This window comes from Trifolium pratense, linkage group LG1 (genome assembly GCF_020283565.1).
Source record: "Trifolium pratense cultivar HEN17-A07 linkage group LG1, ARS_RC_1.1, whole genome shotgun sequence".
Classification (NCBI taxonomy): Eukaryota; Viridiplantae; Streptophyta; class Magnoliopsida; order Fabales; family Fabaceae; genus Trifolium; species Trifolium pratense.
In genome coordinates this window covers 20544024-20561734 of record NC_060059.1, presented here as the reverse complement: position 1 = coordinate 20561734, position 17711 = coordinate 20544024, and the positions used below count along the sequence as shown (strand labels likewise).

Genomic DNA, 17711 nt, shown 5'->3' with positions numbered 1-17711 from the left:
AGACCCTCCTAAGCATACACTTATTTAGAAATTATTTCATAAGTAAGCTTCATATATACTAATCAGAAAGTAATTGTACAAACATTTTCTAAATCAATTTCAAATTATTCTTCAACATCATAAATTAAGCAGCATGCACTAAATAGAACTCCACCTAGTTTAATTCACTAATTAAGATTCTAAATACAATACATATTCCTAATTTCTCTTAATCATCATCTTCTAATCAGTGCAGCAGCAGTAGAAAGTTCAAATCTCCAAATGTTGTTTATTACTAGGCTTTACTTCATATTTGGCTTGAGTTGAGATTTTTATGTACATATAATTAAGCCAGTGTATAACATATGCCAAAATCATAGCTATGAAGTATATGTTTGGATTGACATCGAGTTTGACAGAATCACATTGTACCATCATTATTTTGCCGAACTCGTGTGAATTCCAAACATATACTAAATGTTATGAGGTATAAGTTGGTTAAGTGCTCTCTTAACTTCCACAATACTAACTTTCTTCCCATTTGCTTCATTTTCCTTCACCTTAGCCCTCAATTCCGCGACAAAAACACCATTGTTAAGCGAAGACTGAACCCCAATAACCTCAATCCTCAACTCCCTCAACATCTGCATAACATCCAACAACAAACCTTCTCTGTGTAAACATTCTATCTCCAACAAAGCATCACTCTCAATAATCGAAACTTGAACCGACGCAACAACCTCCTTCTCAACAACCTCAACCGCTTTCGCTCTATTAGCCCCACTACACCCTTCCACAATCCTCACTTTTTTCTTCTCAGTGGGACCAACCAAAACGGTTCCGCCACTCCTCTCAGATTCTATCTGACGGTTACGCGTCTCGAGATCTTGAATCTTTCTCCGGAGCTGTTTCAAGTACTCGATCGTATCACCTAATATAGAAGCTTTATCCATCTTCGTAACGAAGGGAACCAATGATCGTAAAATAATGAACCTCTCATTGAGTTTCTCTCTCCGTCTTCGCTCAGCGAGAACATGGTTCGCGCTGAGCTCGTCTTGCGGTCCTCCTTTACCGCGTAGCCGAGCGGAGGGATCATTGTTGAGTCCTCCGGAAGTGTCATTGGTTTGGGGGGAGGTTTCGTCGTGGTTTTTGGTGTGAAGGAATGGGACTGTGAAGAGGATGTATTTGAGGAGCCATTGCGAGGTGTTGGAGTCCGGCGGCAGCGCGTGGAAGTTGTGATTGGTCCAGTTGGTGAAAGATGATTGGGTTGAGTAAGTAATGTAGTTGATAGAAGGTGAATTGATCCATCTTGTTGATTGGTTTTGGAGAATGGTTGATACTGTTTGAGAGTAGTGTGTGTCTTCTTGTGTTAAGTCTTCTAATGGATGATGAAGCACTGCAACAAATATAACACATGAACATGTCAATGTTATTTCAACATCAATGTGACATTTAAATTAACAACTTTTTAAACAGTTAATTCAGTTCAAACATATGTTATGCTGTTTAATGAATAGTTAACTAATATGTCAAGATTGATAACTACGAGATCGGTAATGGGAACACTGATGCTTACCGTGAATCCGTCCCCAAATGCACTTCACTTGTATCAAAATTATATTTTTATTTATATTAAATTAAAAATCCTTATAGGGATCTTTAAGGTACTTTGTGTGTTAATTTTTATTTTTAAGTTGAGATTTAAACTATTCGTATCCTCTAATTTCTGTTTAAAAAATGAAATTGTCGATGAGATTATTTTGAGCAAATACTAAAATGTTTCAAGTTCATGACATAACATTATTTTTTCACTCCATCGGAATCCCATCGGATTAGATTAAGGATGGAAAAGACAAAATTCGTCCCCGCCCGGTTGTCATGCCTAGTTGCAAACAAATTCCGATGCAATTAATGTTCTTGTTTTCCTATTTGGTTGCAAACAAGAAAATGCCATAATAAGCCATAGCTTTCATTTCAATTTAATCAATTATCTTGCTGTGGCTACCTCTTGCCAATGTCAGATTCTCTAGCTATGGTAAATTTTAAGGGTCTCTCCGAAGCACCCGTTAAGTATTAAATATACAAAAAAAAGAAAAAAAAAATTCACAGACAAAATTAGTGTAGAAAATAAAATAAAAGTCACTGATTACATTTTTGAGGTGTTAAATACACAAATTTTAAAATATAGTTTTCTTATTAATATGTTTAATTAATGTTCCGAAACATTATTTATCATTTCTCGAATTTTAATTAGGCCTCGCTATAAACAAACTCGGACTATAGTGCTCCTATATAAATCTATGTGCTTCTATATCAATTTTTTATTTTTGATAAAGTATTTTTTTTTTTAACTAATTGGTAAAATAAGTTTGTGAACTTTTTTTTTCTTTTCGAATAGTTCAATTTTAGTGGCTAGACCCGCAATATAAATTTATAGTGCTCCTATATAATTTTTTTTTTCCTGTTACAATGATTTTTGGTTACCATGATATTGATATGAAGATTTCATTGTCGTTAGTGATGATTGAACTCCGTCAGGAAACTTGTGAAATACATAAGATAATTTTTTTTTACTAATCGAATTTTCTCCATATGCATGAGCTAGAAATCGCTCTATATAATTTATGTGCTTTTATCCAGAAACAATTATATATATTGCACGGGGAAGCATGGATATGTTGTATTATTACGTATAATAATACATGTACCGTGGGAGTTAATATCTTTAGTGGCTGAGCAGTGAGCAAGTAAGATGATTCTGATTTTGCAGGGACCCCATGTTAATTAGTAACGTGGTAGACAATGGAATTAATTAGGATGGACCACATAGATAGATCTCTATGTTTGAATCTAATGACCAGGACTAGCTTAGCCCCCCAAACTCTACCTTCTCTTTATGTGGTCCAATTCTCTTCCATCAACATCTTATTCTAAATTGGATTCTATGCTAATTGTGATCATACTATACTGAAATATCGGTAAATCGTTCGATCTTAATTGAATAGTAATACGAAAGATCCAACAATAAACCAAAAACTAAAAATGAGTCTTGCGACAGAGACGCGGATATCTCCATGAATATGATACAATTATATGCTTAATTAATTTTTTGATTTGATGAGGCCCCAAATTTGAAGAAGTCGATCACTTTGCTATCAAACTTTTTAGATGTTTTTATTTTGTGATAGATTGAAGTGCCACTTGTTATATAATGTTGTGTCATGTAAGCATGTGTACATGTTTGATTTCACTAATTACTAATAAATTACCAATTACCTGAAGATGGCGGTTGAACTTGTACCGAGTCTTCAATTGGACCCCACCTCCGTGTCGACATAGTTTTGTAAGAGTCAACTTGACCTGATGGGTTTCCTTGGTTACTCACTGCTAGCAAATGAAAATCTGAGTCCAAATTATTCGAACCATCGTTTGGTGATCCGACTCGAATATCGTCGGGCATTTCAATCTGCATAAGCTCACTCGGCTCCACAATCGGTGTCATTGAAGTTGCACGTCGATTACGACCTCCTATTTCATTGTCGGATCCTGATTCAACTTCATCTTCTTCTTCATCATCTTCTTCTTCCTCTTCCTCGTCTTCATCCATGTCATCTTGGTTAGGATTTGTCATGGGTGGGTCTGCCACGGTGTACATGATGATGGGAATGTGATCAGTTGAAGAAGTTGGGTTAGAGGTTGAGTGTTCTGATAATGCTGGCTTTGGCGGCATAGAATGATTGTCTACAAAGAAGCTCTTCACGTGTTTGATGAAATTAAGGTCTTCTTGAATCTAATAAATTAACAAACATAAATATAAAGTGAAATGAGTGTATATGCATTTATTCAAGTTCAACTCTCCATTTGTTTCAAATTAAGTGTCCATTTAAAATATTTGTTTGTTTTATATGTTATTTTTCCATTTTAAAATATTAGTTATATTTTTTAATAATATCATAGAAATTAGTATACTCAATAATCCGCTTAAAAAGTGCGACAATTGTTCCTGTGATACACTATTTATTCACTTTCAAAATAAAATTTCTAACTACTACTGGCTTGACAAAAAAGAGTGCGACAATTAGATGAAGTGAGTATGTTACCTTTTCTACAGTGCCGAACTCAACAACGCCGTCTAATACAGGAATGCATACCACAGTCTGATAAAAAAAATGCACCATTTTTATGCTTTCTATTAGAATTAAACGGAGTACAAAATTACAAATTTAAATTGAATAAAACTAGTTGGAAGAATTTTTACCTGTATATTAGCACTCTAATAGGTGAAAAAAATTGTCATTATTGAGACACCATAGAGAAGACAAGCTAGTTAGTAAATTCAACTTTCATGAATCATGATAATCAAGCTAAGCACAAAAATTAAATATTAATTATGTGCTAATTGGTGATTACCTTGGCTAAAATAGCTCTTGAAAATGTTTTGCTGTCCACTTCGTTTGCACCCGTGAGCCACACATGCTGCCTTCTCGTGTATGCCTTTCCCGGCAACCTTATTATAATTATAATAATGCGACATACAATATGTGTCAAACACACAATTTAGATAAAAAATCATACTTCTACCAAAAAAAATCATACTTGTCAAAAAACAATAAAAAAAATCATAATCCAGTAATAAAATAAAAATGTAATAATAAAATTGTGATAAGTGTTAGATAAGTTAAGTTCTACATTGAATAGAAAAGTGAAAGTTGAATATTTTATAAGTTAGAAGATTTATTGTTCCCGGCAAAATTTTCGGGTACTATTTGGTCAAGGCGCCTGGACCGTCATGACCCTTTTAGACCTTATTCATAACTGTTCTAACTCGTCCCATATAATGGGGGTACAATTATCGTCTGACCGAATAGCAACCAACTATGAAGAGGTTGAGGAGAGTGGAAGTTGAACTCGCTCACTACTCCTTATGTTTACTCCACCACCACCTTATTATTCTCTATAATCGCTCAACTACTCCCCCCGTTATCTCCCATGACACGCCTGTATGTAAGACATCATAAACATCATAAAAGATCATGTTCCTTTTTTCGCCAAACACAGAGAAAAACCAATATCAATACCTAACACCCTGCTAGCCTGATACTCATAAAATACACACTCATACCGCCGGTCACCAAGAGAACTACGTGACTCTGATTCCCTAATCGTTTAGGGATACATAGGACCAGGACCCTCCCTGCTCTATTAAACGCATCGCCGGTTAGGTCTCACTAAATATATACGACCTAAAATCCTTGCAGGAACACCTATAAATCTGAATGTATTATAATGTTTTGGACGGAGATGTGGTGTTCAAATCACTTATGTAGTTTTGCTCTTAACCTAATTTGAATGCTTCTCTAGCTCCAATCATGACCCAATAATGGTAGAGCCGATAATTCGATGAAAGATTCGACTGAATTCTTGTGTCGAAAGTCTTTATGAAAATGGTGGTCAGATAGCCAACGATGATTGTACAAATGCATGGATACAAAATATAACTTCTACTTGAAGGGAATATAATGAATTGATGATTTATGATGGTGAAGTTATTGTGCAAGTGTAAGATTAGTTAAGTCTCATATTGAATAGAAAAGGGCTAAGGAGATCAGTTAAATTTCACATGAAATAGAAAGGAAAAAAATTGAACACAATGAAATACCTATAAATTTAATACTTTTAAATCTATATATATAAATCCTAGATAGTTGTCCAATTGACTATCTAAACCCTAATCCACATCACCCACTTAAACCAATGAAAACCTTTCATTTAGCCATATCACCCACTTACATTCATTTAATGTGTGGTACTAAATGTTATTATTTTATTTTATTTTATTTTATTATTATTATTATTATTATTATTATTCTTTTGGGTTACTATTCATTTTAATTTTTTTTCTTCATTTTATTATTTTGTGTATTTTATTATTTTTGGTTCATAATAGGTAATGCTTTTGCTAATAATCTTTTGTTCAATCTTTGTGTATATAATTAGTTGGTCGATTGTCAAGACTATTTACTGATGATTTTGGTACGCAAATTCATCGTCACATTCTTTTGATTGATCCAAATAAAAATCAATTTGAAGTGTTAATAAAAAAAATAGATAAAATAAAATTTACTGATGGTTTGTATGCTGTTCATGATTTTTATCATATTCAGTTTTGAGTACGCGGTTAAGTTGGTTTATCTTTGCCTCAATATGTTTCAAATAAATATAAATGACCGATTTGATAATGAAGTAGTTTATCCAACTCAGAATCCTCCAATGAAATTTATAATAAAAAAAAAAAAACTTTTTATGTTCCAACATCAATTGTTTTTCAATGGTCAATTATATGTTGGTATTTCTAGAGATATTTTAAAGAATGAATTAAAATATTGCTAACCAATGTTAATGAAGAATATACCAAGATGACTTCAAATGTAGTGTATAAATAATTGTTTTTAAATGTATAAACACATATTTTATATCTATATCATATTTAGATAACTTCTATATTGTTACTATTATTTTGATAATACTTATTTTTCAATTTTAGATTTACTACCTATACAAATAATTTTTTTATGTTATAGTATAAAACAACGCATAAAACCCGTGCGATAATTTTTTATGTTATAGTATAAAACAACGCATAAAACCCGTGCATCGCACGGGTAATTGTCTAGTTTTAAATAATAAAAATGCAATGTCCAACTATCTAACCGAATAATCTAACAAATAATGCCACTATTGCAACATCGGCACAATTTTAGTAAAAATACTATAGTTTGACAAATGACTCATCAAAATATCACCTCACACAATATCAATGACAATACAGTTTTTTGACAAACGACTCGTCAAAATATTATCACAGTATTTTTTCATCAACAAAAAAATCATTATAAATTGACCAAAGAAAAAACACCATTCATAGGAGTACAACAGTTTGACAAATGACTCATCAAATTTCAAAGTGTTTCTGAATGAATGAATCTTAGTATTGCGAACCGACATCAAAATTAATTATATAGAACCAAAATCGGTGTTGGTTGTTACATATGCTCCTTGTATTTAATACTAGCTAAATAATTTATCCTACTAACAAGAATCAGAATAATGAAATCCTATCGGTGGTAGCTTATCTTAAAATAATTCCTCAAACATAAAAAAGCTTATCATAAAAATACTCACTCAGTACCATGAATAAATGTTACTACTCCGTATTTTATCTTTTGTATGAATGGTTAACTATTCTAGTACTAGCATGCCATCTTGTAATTAATATTTTTTTGTACAAATTTTATAGTGATTTTTTTTTTTATAATTACTATCACTCACTTTATTTTATTTCTTAAAAATATATTTTATATATATTTATAATAATGATGAATACATGAATGATTAATAAAGTTAATTTAATTTGAAAAAATTATTTAAGTGTTGTTTATTACATCTTGCATGGCATCTCTTGTTGTATGTTTTTTTTTCTTCTGAAACAGCAAAATTAGGATAATAAAAGCGAAAGAGGAACATTAATTTAGTACAAGAGATATCTTGTTGTATATATGCTCTTGAACTTTTGTTGTTATATAGTTTAAGGATCCCATAAAATTATTTTATAATAATGAATAATAGAGAACAAATATAAGAGTTTAGTAAGATTATCAAGGATAGAGTAAGTCTTACCTACTAATAATGAATTGGTTCAAATAGTAAGAATTTTGGTCTCTTTAAAAATGTGGTCAGGGGTTCGACTTCTGACTCATACATATGAAGAAAATTCAGTTAGAAAGGGAAAAATCACCTTGTGTGCCTCACAAGTTCCCCAACAGAGATTAGTGTCTCACCTAAATTTTATTACTTTTAATTAATGAAATTAATTGTGTTTTAGACTTTTACGTATAATATTCTTATCTATTCTTAATTTATCTCATTTCACTTCATATTTCTGCATGACAAAACAATACTAAATCAGCAAATAAATATAAACACTATTTTTATTCAAAAACTATAGTAAAAAATTAATTAATGTGTTAACACTCATAACGACACATAAGAGTATACAACCTAACCAATCGTTAGTTGGTTCAGTGGTGATCGGCGCTGAACTTGGTAGGAAGGACTACGGTTCGATCCCCCGCAACTGCAATCAGGAGGGGACTATAACCACTTGATGTCAGAACTGACCTCCGAACCAGATTAAACTGGTGGTGAAAAAAAAAAAAGAGTATAGAACCTAAAAATAGAGCCAACAAATACTAGTTGCTTCCTTTAGGTTACAATTCCATTAAATTATTAGTGCATTATTATTAGTACTACACCCTAATCGAATCCTACTCTGCTCTCAACTCTATTATGCTTTTTTTTTTCTTTCTCTATAATAATATATGCATAAACTCTATTATATATATGCTTTTTATTTGTCATCAAATCTTATATAGTATTGATTGATACCTCTATATTACATAATAATACATACAACAAAATTATTCTTATTACTTGTAGCTTTGTTTATGCATATATTATTATAGCTAGACCATGCTCACACTATTTATAGCCTATCTATAGCTACCTCTTATTTGGTAGGAATATGCACACATCATCATATACCGTGACCAATTGATGTTATGTTCCTTTTGATGATGGTTGTTACAAAATGTTTGTATTAGCAATATATAATAAACTATGAAGCTATATAAAAAAATAGGAATCATCAAATGCTAATGATATATGAAAAATTTGAAGTTTGATAGTGACATAGAGAGTGAAATGTGATAGTGAAAATTTCTATATACAGATAGTATAGTAAGTAATGTGAGTTATTTGTTGCAGCTAAGTTGTTATTTATTTTGCATTCTGAAAATGCATTGAAATTTGTCTGATTTCTCGAAATATGGAACTATATAGCCGTCCTCTTCAAGCATATAATGCTCAACTAAATAAATTGACCAGCTAAGCCTTACTCCAAAGAATTCCTCAATACATTCTAACACAAACTTTCAATATCAATCTTTGTCAGATTCATAACTTTACATATGATCAAAGTACTCTTCATTTACTATACTTTCTGAAACATATTCAATCTAAGTCTATAGGATCGTGTCATAAAGTTTTTTAGCTACCTTTTATTTGCATATAGACAATTTATTACGTGAGCCAAGAATTTCCAATCAAAATTATAAATTTGAAAATTTTGGAGTATCGGACCGAATTCAATCCTACAAAACTGACTTGTAAGGTAAGAATTGTCTTTAGTTTATAAACATATATTCATGTCATCTCGCAACCGATGCGAGACTTCTTAACACACTCTATCATGCCCAACGCTACGGGCTTGGAGCGGGAATATACATGGAAGATGATCCGATCAGAAACCTGATAGCAGGCGGCTCAGCTGATCATGGAGGAGGCTCTGATACGTACTTGGCCCAACTAATCCCTATAAAACTGACTTGAAAGATGATGATTGTCTCTACTTTATAAACACAAATTCAGATAATTTCGCAAATCAAAGTGAGACTTTTTAACAGAGAAAAAGAGTGTAAGTTTCTGGTAAACTCGTCTTTGACCTGACATGTTAAATAAGTATATAACATTGGATTTCATATCACTAAAATATTACGCATCTATGTTATTTTTCCATTGGATTTTGGTTGGGAAAAATAAATTTGGGAAAGTAATTCATAATATTTTTCATACAAATTATAATAAAAAATTTCATCCATGAAGACGTGGCAATGACGTGGAGTTCCCATGAGTTGCCACGTCTTCATCAAACATGTTATGCCATGTTTCTTATACGGTTAAACTTAATAGAATTACATTTTTTATTAACGTGTTACAATATCAAATACAAATTGCTAATTAAGTTATAAAAATTAAGGACTAATTTGATCGATTGTAACGGTTTAATATACAAATTTGACTATTCACTAAAAATATTAATATGCACATTGTAGACTATTTTTTGTATTTTAAAAAACATGATATAAAATAACATAACAGATGTTCATTTTTGTATATATTTTTTTTATGAAAAGATGTTCATTTTTGTATATAATTAAATCATTGCTGACATATTCATAAATTCGAAGATATGATATTGCATTGAAGCAATACTCAAGGGGCCTCTGTGACAGTACTCTGCATGCTTCACCAAAATGCGTATCATACCGGTGGAAACAACTGCATCGATACTACTACTACGTACTACAACATTGATAACTTAAAGCCAAAGCTCTTTTATGAGAAAATGATTTAACATCTTCAAATTTTTTCTAACAAAAGAAAAAAAAAGATTTTCATTTCAAAAGCTAAGTTAACATAATTGGTATGTTATTAAATTTTTCCAGCTGCATGTTTTCTTTGCATATAATTCATCTCACAATAGCTATAGTCTCTCACCAAAAAAGACTATAATTTCTCTATTCTACTAACTTTAGTACATATATAGTATCTATTAGTACACTAATCCAACTAATTAAACGATCAAGATAAAGTTATGGATTAAAAACTCAATCGTACCAAATTTTTTTTTTTGGTACATATCGTACCAAAGTTATTTCAATGTTATTATGCTTCATGGAGATGGAGATTATATATATATACAAGGACTATTTTGGATGGACTGTTTGGAATTTCCGAAATGATGTAATCTTTTTGGAGGGAAGTTTTTTTTTTTTTTTTTGCAAGTATCTAATGGATAAGATTAGAGCTGTAAAAAGGGCCTTAAGGGGCCGGCCCTTTAAGGGGCGGACCCACTTATTCCTGATTATTAATTTTATTTAAATTTTAAACAATTTTTCTAGTGTCGTGAACTTATTCTCTTTTTCTTCAATCAGCACTGTCCACGATCGGCACCCTAAAAAAACTGTGTTTAAAATTTAAATAAAATTAATAATCAGGAATAAGTGGGTCCGCCCCTTAAAGGGCCGGCCCTTTAAGGCCCTTTTTACAGCTCTAGATAAGATGAAACTTACTTCTTGAAAATGGTTTTCGGGTAAAAATTTTGACACCCCATGTTCTTTCTATCAGTGGATGATGCTTCCTATTTTGTTCTTAAACTATTAGAGTTTGTTGGGGGTGTAAAGCTGGACCTCGGTGGTCTGGATTGATTGAAGCCCCCGTTGATGTCTGTCTTACCTCAGTGGTTGACTCTTTGTTCTCTTTGTGCGGAGTCGGTTCTTCTTGTGGTATGTTGGGTGGCCTTTATTCACCGGTGTATGTGTGCTCGTGGTTGTTTTCTTGCTAGTGTAGTTTTTGGTGTGTTTTTCCTAGGTTGCTTTTGTTTTTACCTTGTTTAAGTGTTGAGTTTTAGGTTTTATATATGTACTTCTAATACTCATTTATATTCTCTGAACTTTTTCTTGTATTTTTCGTTTATTTATGGAGTAATATTATATTTGTAAAAAAGAAAAGAGACTATTTTGGATTACTAGAGATGTAAAAATTAGTCTCATGTTATGTCATGATTTAATAAAAGGAAAATAAAAAGGAGAATTAGTACTACTTTAGTACTTGTCTCAAATTTATGTAAAAGTTACATAAATTTTATTTGATCAATTTTTTTCTTATATTTTAGACCGAATATAAATTAACTCTCATAAGTATTTAAACAGACAATTCGATCATACACACAATTGAAAGAAGTAGAAAGAGAGAAAAATTCAATAATATATATTTTAAAATAATTAAATAATATATATGTACGCGCCCAAATAATGTGTCTCAATTAATGTCAGTGACCATATAATAAGATTTCCTCGTTTTCGTAATAAAATTCATACTGCAGTATATGAAAATTTAAACTGTAGCTATAAGAAAAATAATGGAAGAAAGAATTACCCGACACCAGGAGGAAAAGAGAAAGAGACACACATCAAGTAGAACCATTCAGATTCTGTTAGGTCCTCTGGCGACAAGGAAGCACAAGGCCGACGAGTTGGCGGATTTGTTTCTCCGGCAGATAATGATTCATACAGTTCTCTTAGTTGTTGGCTTCTTTGTAGAGATGCTTCCTCTGCACTTACCTCCATTGGTTGCACTGTCTTCCTTGTCTTAATTGCTCCATTGTAATATCCATCACCCCATACAAGAATCCTGTATGATTGTCATTATTGTCGGTGAAAATTTTATATCGACAAGTATCTGCTCATTGGTAATAGTTTGACTTTTTAACTTTAAGAGACGGAGATCAATTTTTCGGTGATAAGAGTTTGACATTTTAATTTCAAGAGATGAAGTTCAAATCTTGATTGTGAAATTGATATCAGTGTTACTTTAAAAAAATATACTTTCATCGTATTTAATTATGGCAAAGGCTAACGAGTGTTTAAAGTCAACGCATTGAAAATTATATGTGTTTAAATTTTTAAATAATAAATTTCTTTAAATGTAATGCTTAAAGAGTGCTCCGGGAGCACTCGTTAGCAAGACCATTTAAGTATAAACCCCTTTAATATAAGATGTTTTGCAAAATTCTACATTTTTTATAAATTTATTTCTCTCAACACCCTTGAACTTTGAGAGGGTCTTATAATAAGAGACAGGGTAGTATATAAACATTGAGGAATCGAGACAAATAGTTTATTGGACAATACACCACATGGTTTTAAATTGCAGACGCAATATAAAGAATTTTCAAGTCTACTTAGGCAATAGTATCATAACCACAATTTGAAGTGCATTTGCCATGTTTTGTTCATTTTTTCGATAAATATAAAGATTCATAGCGTAACAACAACCATAAGTTAAAACATTTTATACACACTTAAAATTGCCGTCTACGTGCAACTACAATTACGACCGCAAATAAAAATGTTTAAGATGTATTTGTAGCATCATCGCAACCACAATTGCAGCCGCGCCAATCAATTTGCTTAAATTTTGAAACAATAAAGATTTGAGCGTAACCACAACCATGATCAAAACCGCAATTTAGAACCATGACGGATGATTATATTGATAAAAAAAATGGGTGTGTGTGTTGCCAAGATCAAGTAAAAAAGTAAGAATTAGTATTATAGAAGAAGTAGATTAGATTAATCAAAATTCAAAAGAAAGAAATTAAAATGATGAAAGCAAATTATAACATACATTTGTTGTGGACAAAGTTGCCAGAAGAGGCTATAAGTCCATTGAACAGATTGCACTGCAGCTTGCAACATATTTTGAAGCTTACTACTACCTATTGGAGGTTCATGAGAAGCCATATTGTTCATTCATTCCCAAACAAGACTCTCTTTTATTTCTCTCTAATTAATTAATTAATCATATCCAAAACACCCTTCTTCCAAAAGTAGGAAAAAAGTTGGAAACAGAAAAAATTGGATTATGTTGTTTGATGATAAGTAAATAGACAATGAAAATGAATCTGAGCTGAAAATCAAACTAAGAGAGAAAAGATGAAGTTCTAGTGAAGTAGAATAAATAGTAGACTTGTAGTTGAGAGATTGAGAAAGAGAAAGATTTTAAAAAGGTGTGTGTATGTGTATGACTTTGAGGTAGATATATGAGAGAGATTATGTTTTTAAGGAAGAAGGTTTGTTGGTTAAGAAGAGAGAGAGAGAGAGAGAGAGAGAGAGAGAGAGAGAGAGAGAGAGATTTAATTTGAAGAGTTAGCAAAGAAATAGCATGGGTATGAAAGACTGTTTTTTGACTGGTTGGTCTACCAGACGGTTTCTTGGAGCTATATGAATGTATCACAGTTGTGGTATGTTAGTCGTGTTGATAAACTTAAGAATGATTAAAAATCAAATCAAAATATAAATGTAGTGAATAAACAACTACTTTCAAAAAAACTATTTTAGTCTTTGTCGGTCGCACGTTCTAGCTCAATTGACAAAAAATTATCAAAACTGTTAGGCCGAATATCACAATCGGGGTTTGAATTCTGGCTTTCTCACTTGTGCGTGTGAGTTTGTAATGACTTTGTCATTTCGTCAACAAAAAAAAAAAAACTATTTTAGTCTTTGAAAATGTCACCCACTGTTATAGTAATCTCCAAATTTCCAAAACATTTTGTTTGATTGATAGAAACAAATGGTAAAACCACTATAAACTCACATATAAATGGAAGAGTCGGAGTTTGAATCACGGACCTAACCATTTCAGTATCGAAACTTATTTTAAACTCCCTGAATTTAACTTATGTTAGTTACAGTCCCATAAGTGTAGCTCAAATGATAGCTAACAGAGACATTATTTGAGTGGTTGGGGTTCAAACCTCAGATTTCACATTTCTGCACATTTAAATGTGTGGGATTCTAGCCGCCAGGCTACTTGACAAAAAAAAAAAACTTATGTTACAATGTCCATAATATTAATTAAGGATTATTCTTATATGGCCACATGATCAAATACTCCCTCCAGACACAAATATAAGAAAAAAAAACACTTCAAATTTTGGTCATTATTATAAGCAAAAGTTAACTACTTTTAAAATAATTAATACAACTATTCCTAATATACCCTTATTTAATTCTATTTTATTTTAGTCATTTATTTCACTTTTACACTTTTACATTTTTCAAAATGGGTAATATAATAAACTTAACTCATGTTTTGTATTAAATCAAGAAAATTAACTACACTTAACTAAATTTTTTAAACACCGCGCAAACAATTTTTTTCCTTATATTTATGTCCGGAGGAGTATAATTCTTAGTCACATTCATAATTAAGATGTTAATTGGTCCTGGCATGTACTATTGATTGACTAAATGGATCATGACTTGACTTTCTTTAATTTTAATTTTAATTTTTATTGTGGAGGTGTTTTTTTTTTCCCTTCTTTTGCTGATGATATTATCTTATTTGCTAAAGCTTAGGGGTGGCAAAGCAGACTCCCGCCCTATTTAGGCTCAATCCGCCTAAAGCCCGTCCAAAAATGAAACGGGGCGGGCTAACTTAGACATCTGAGCTTAAATGTCAAGCTCGTCCCGTTTATTAACAAGTTGGCAGGTTGGCGGACTGGTCCGTCAAACAACTTTTTTATTATTTTTTTAATTTCTACTTAGAGATTTTTCAATAGTGCATAATTCTTCAATAACGCATAATACTCCCTCCGGTCCTTAAGAAAATGTTTGTCATTTAGATTCATAGAATGTTTGGTGTTTTTAGACTACATTATGAACTAGATACATCAAACATTCTATGAATCTAAAAATCAAAATTTTTTCTTATAATAAGGACCGGAAGGAAGGAGTAGAAAATAACTTAAAAAATTAATAAACTCAAATCATGTAGTAAATAGTAATAACTAATAATTCAACATGGATCACCAAATTGTTTCATGTAAACTATTAAGAGTTAATTTAGTTTTAATTCGCTTAATCCTCGTAATATCGATATTATTCTTTAAAATAAAGAAGTCTCAATAAAATAAAACATCAATAAAAATCTAACAACACTAAATAAGTCTCAAAATAAATCAAATAAAGGAGGTTCCATTAACTTTTCTTTTGCTGTCAAATATTATGTTATTTTCTTGGCTTTGGTTCATCAATTTATACTTGGTCCGCCCTGTTCCGTTCCGTTTTTTAGCGGCTTAGGCGGTGCGGACCAACTTAAGATACCGAACCTAAAACTTAGGCCCAACCCGCAAAAATAATGGGTTAAACATGTCAGTCCGACGGATCTGGCCTGTTTTGCCACCCCTAAAGGTTAAAACTAACATGAACAAGTGAATATTATTTCATCTAGTTTGAATTTTTTTGGCATGAATTCTGGTAAAAAAAATAAAATAAAGTCATTACAATACTAAATTTTTTTTTTTCCAAGAATGTTGACGGCCATGTTCCAACTCAGATAAGTGAATCTTTTTGTTTTAGAAGGATTGAAAACTTAGAAAAATACTTCCTCCGTAATGGGATTGCTGCTGAGCAGAGTGAGCACAAACAATGGTGAGATTAAAGGTTCGGCGGAGCTTTTTAAGCCTATCACGTGCATGTATGTATCTCTCCTCTTTTAGTTTCAAATTTAAAATTTTAAAATCAAGATATTGAGCTTAAGTAGTTAATGAGCTCTCCTTAGGACGAATCATTCAGGAGAATTCGAGCTCGATTCTTGATCAAGGTTTTACTTACCTCATGATGCACTGAACTCTGTATTACAGGACTCCACTTTCCCTGGAAACCAAATGATTAACACAAAAAAAAAAAATAAAGTTTTGAGTATGTGACATGAATAAATTGGATTTATATCCTCTAAAGTGAATTATTAGTATTTGATTGTTTTCAGAAGATTTATCAACATCCATAATTTGTTGTGTTTCTTAAAATGAATTTACCACCTCATCTAGTTGTAGTGTACTCTTTCTGTTATGAACAAATGGCCAAGTCAATTTTATTGATCACACAAACCTTGCTTATATAGCAAGTCATTACACTTGGGCCTAACACAATTGTATTGGGCTTAAGCTAATCAAGGCCCAATACCACAAACAAACTATACAACAAACTCTCCCCTAATTGAACAACCCTAAGAGTTCAATTAAAGGATACTTGACAAACAAGCTAAACAATATTCACACAAAAACTGAAATAAGCAAAGCAAAAACTGAAGTAATTCTGCAGCCAATCCAAGCAATCTGCAGCAAGATACTTGGCTCAGCAGCACCAAGCCTTGATCAAGCATTCATTTCATCACCATTCCTAAGCCACTTCTCAATTTCAGAAAAGCATCCAACTTCAAAGGTTTAGTCATAATGTCAGCCAACTGGTCTTGTGATTTGCAATGTTTGAGCTCAATTGTACCATCCTTTGTGAGATCTCTCAAGAAGTGAAACCTCACATCAATGTGCTTACAACGACCGTGCATAATGGGATTTTTAGACAGCTTGATGGAGGAGCTGTTATCACAGTAAATCTGAGTGCAAATCTTCTGATTCTTAAGCAAGTAGCTTAGTATACTTCTCAACCAAACAGCTTGGCAAGCACATGCAGCAGCTGCAACATATTCTGCCTCTGTGGTGGACAAAGTGACAATAGGTTGCTTCTTAGAAGACCAAGATATGGCTCCTGATCCAAGCATGAATACAAACCCTGTGGTGCTTTTCCTGTCATTCACATCACCAGCATAGTCTGAATCTGACCATCCAACTAGCTCAAAACCCTTCTCTGTGTCACTCCTATACATGATTCCATTTGTAAGTGTACCCTTCAAGTACCTCAATATTCTTTTGACTGCTGTAAGGTGCATGTTTGTAGGCCTTTCCATATATCTAGCTACCAGACACACTAAATAAGCCAAGTCAGGCCTTGTAGCCAACAGGTACATTAGGCTCCCAACTATCTGCTTATACTCTCTTGCATCTGTAGCATCACTATCTTCATCTTTGTCAAGCTTACAACCAGGCACTATAGGGCTATATACACTGTTGCAATTTTCCATACCAAACCTCCCTAAGATCTCAGCTGCATATTTCTGTTGACTGATGTATATACCTTCCTCAGACTGGATTACTTCTACTCCAAGAAAAAACTTCATTTTGCCCAAATTAGTCATTGAAAATTCTTTTTGCATTGATGATTTAAACTCATTCATCAAAGACAAATCATTTCCAGTGTATATAAGATCATCAACATATAGACTGACTATCAGAATCTTACCATTTGGCTTGTGCTTTATGAACAATGTATGCTCTGAAGGACATTTCTCAAATTCCTCAGAGTTGAAGTAGGCTTCAATTTTACTGTACCAGGCCCTTGGTGCTTGTTTTAAGCCATACAATGCTTTCTTAA

General features: G+C 32.2%; 1 protein-coding gene across 1 annotated transcript; it reads right to left on the bottom strand.

Annotated features, from left to right (window-relative positions):
• Positions 1 to 38: 38 nt before the first annotated feature.
• Positions 39 to 13201, bottom strand: LOC123924603 (basic helix-loop-helix protein A-like). Its single transcript, XM_045977550.1, has 7 exons — positions 13066 to 13201; positions 11815 to 12069; positions 4390 to 4486; positions 4238 to 4252; positions 4080 to 4136; positions 3256 to 3769; positions 39 to 1375 (listed from the first exon to the last, which is right to left on the bottom strand). Exons 1-7 carry the CDS (start codon positions 13188 to 13190, stop codon positions 453 to 455), a joined length of 1986 nt encoding a protein of 661 aa, XP_045833506.1. The 5' UTR covers positions 13191 to 13201; the 3' UTR covers positions 39 to 452.
• Between the last annotated feature and the right edge of the window lie 4510 nt (positions 13202 to 17711).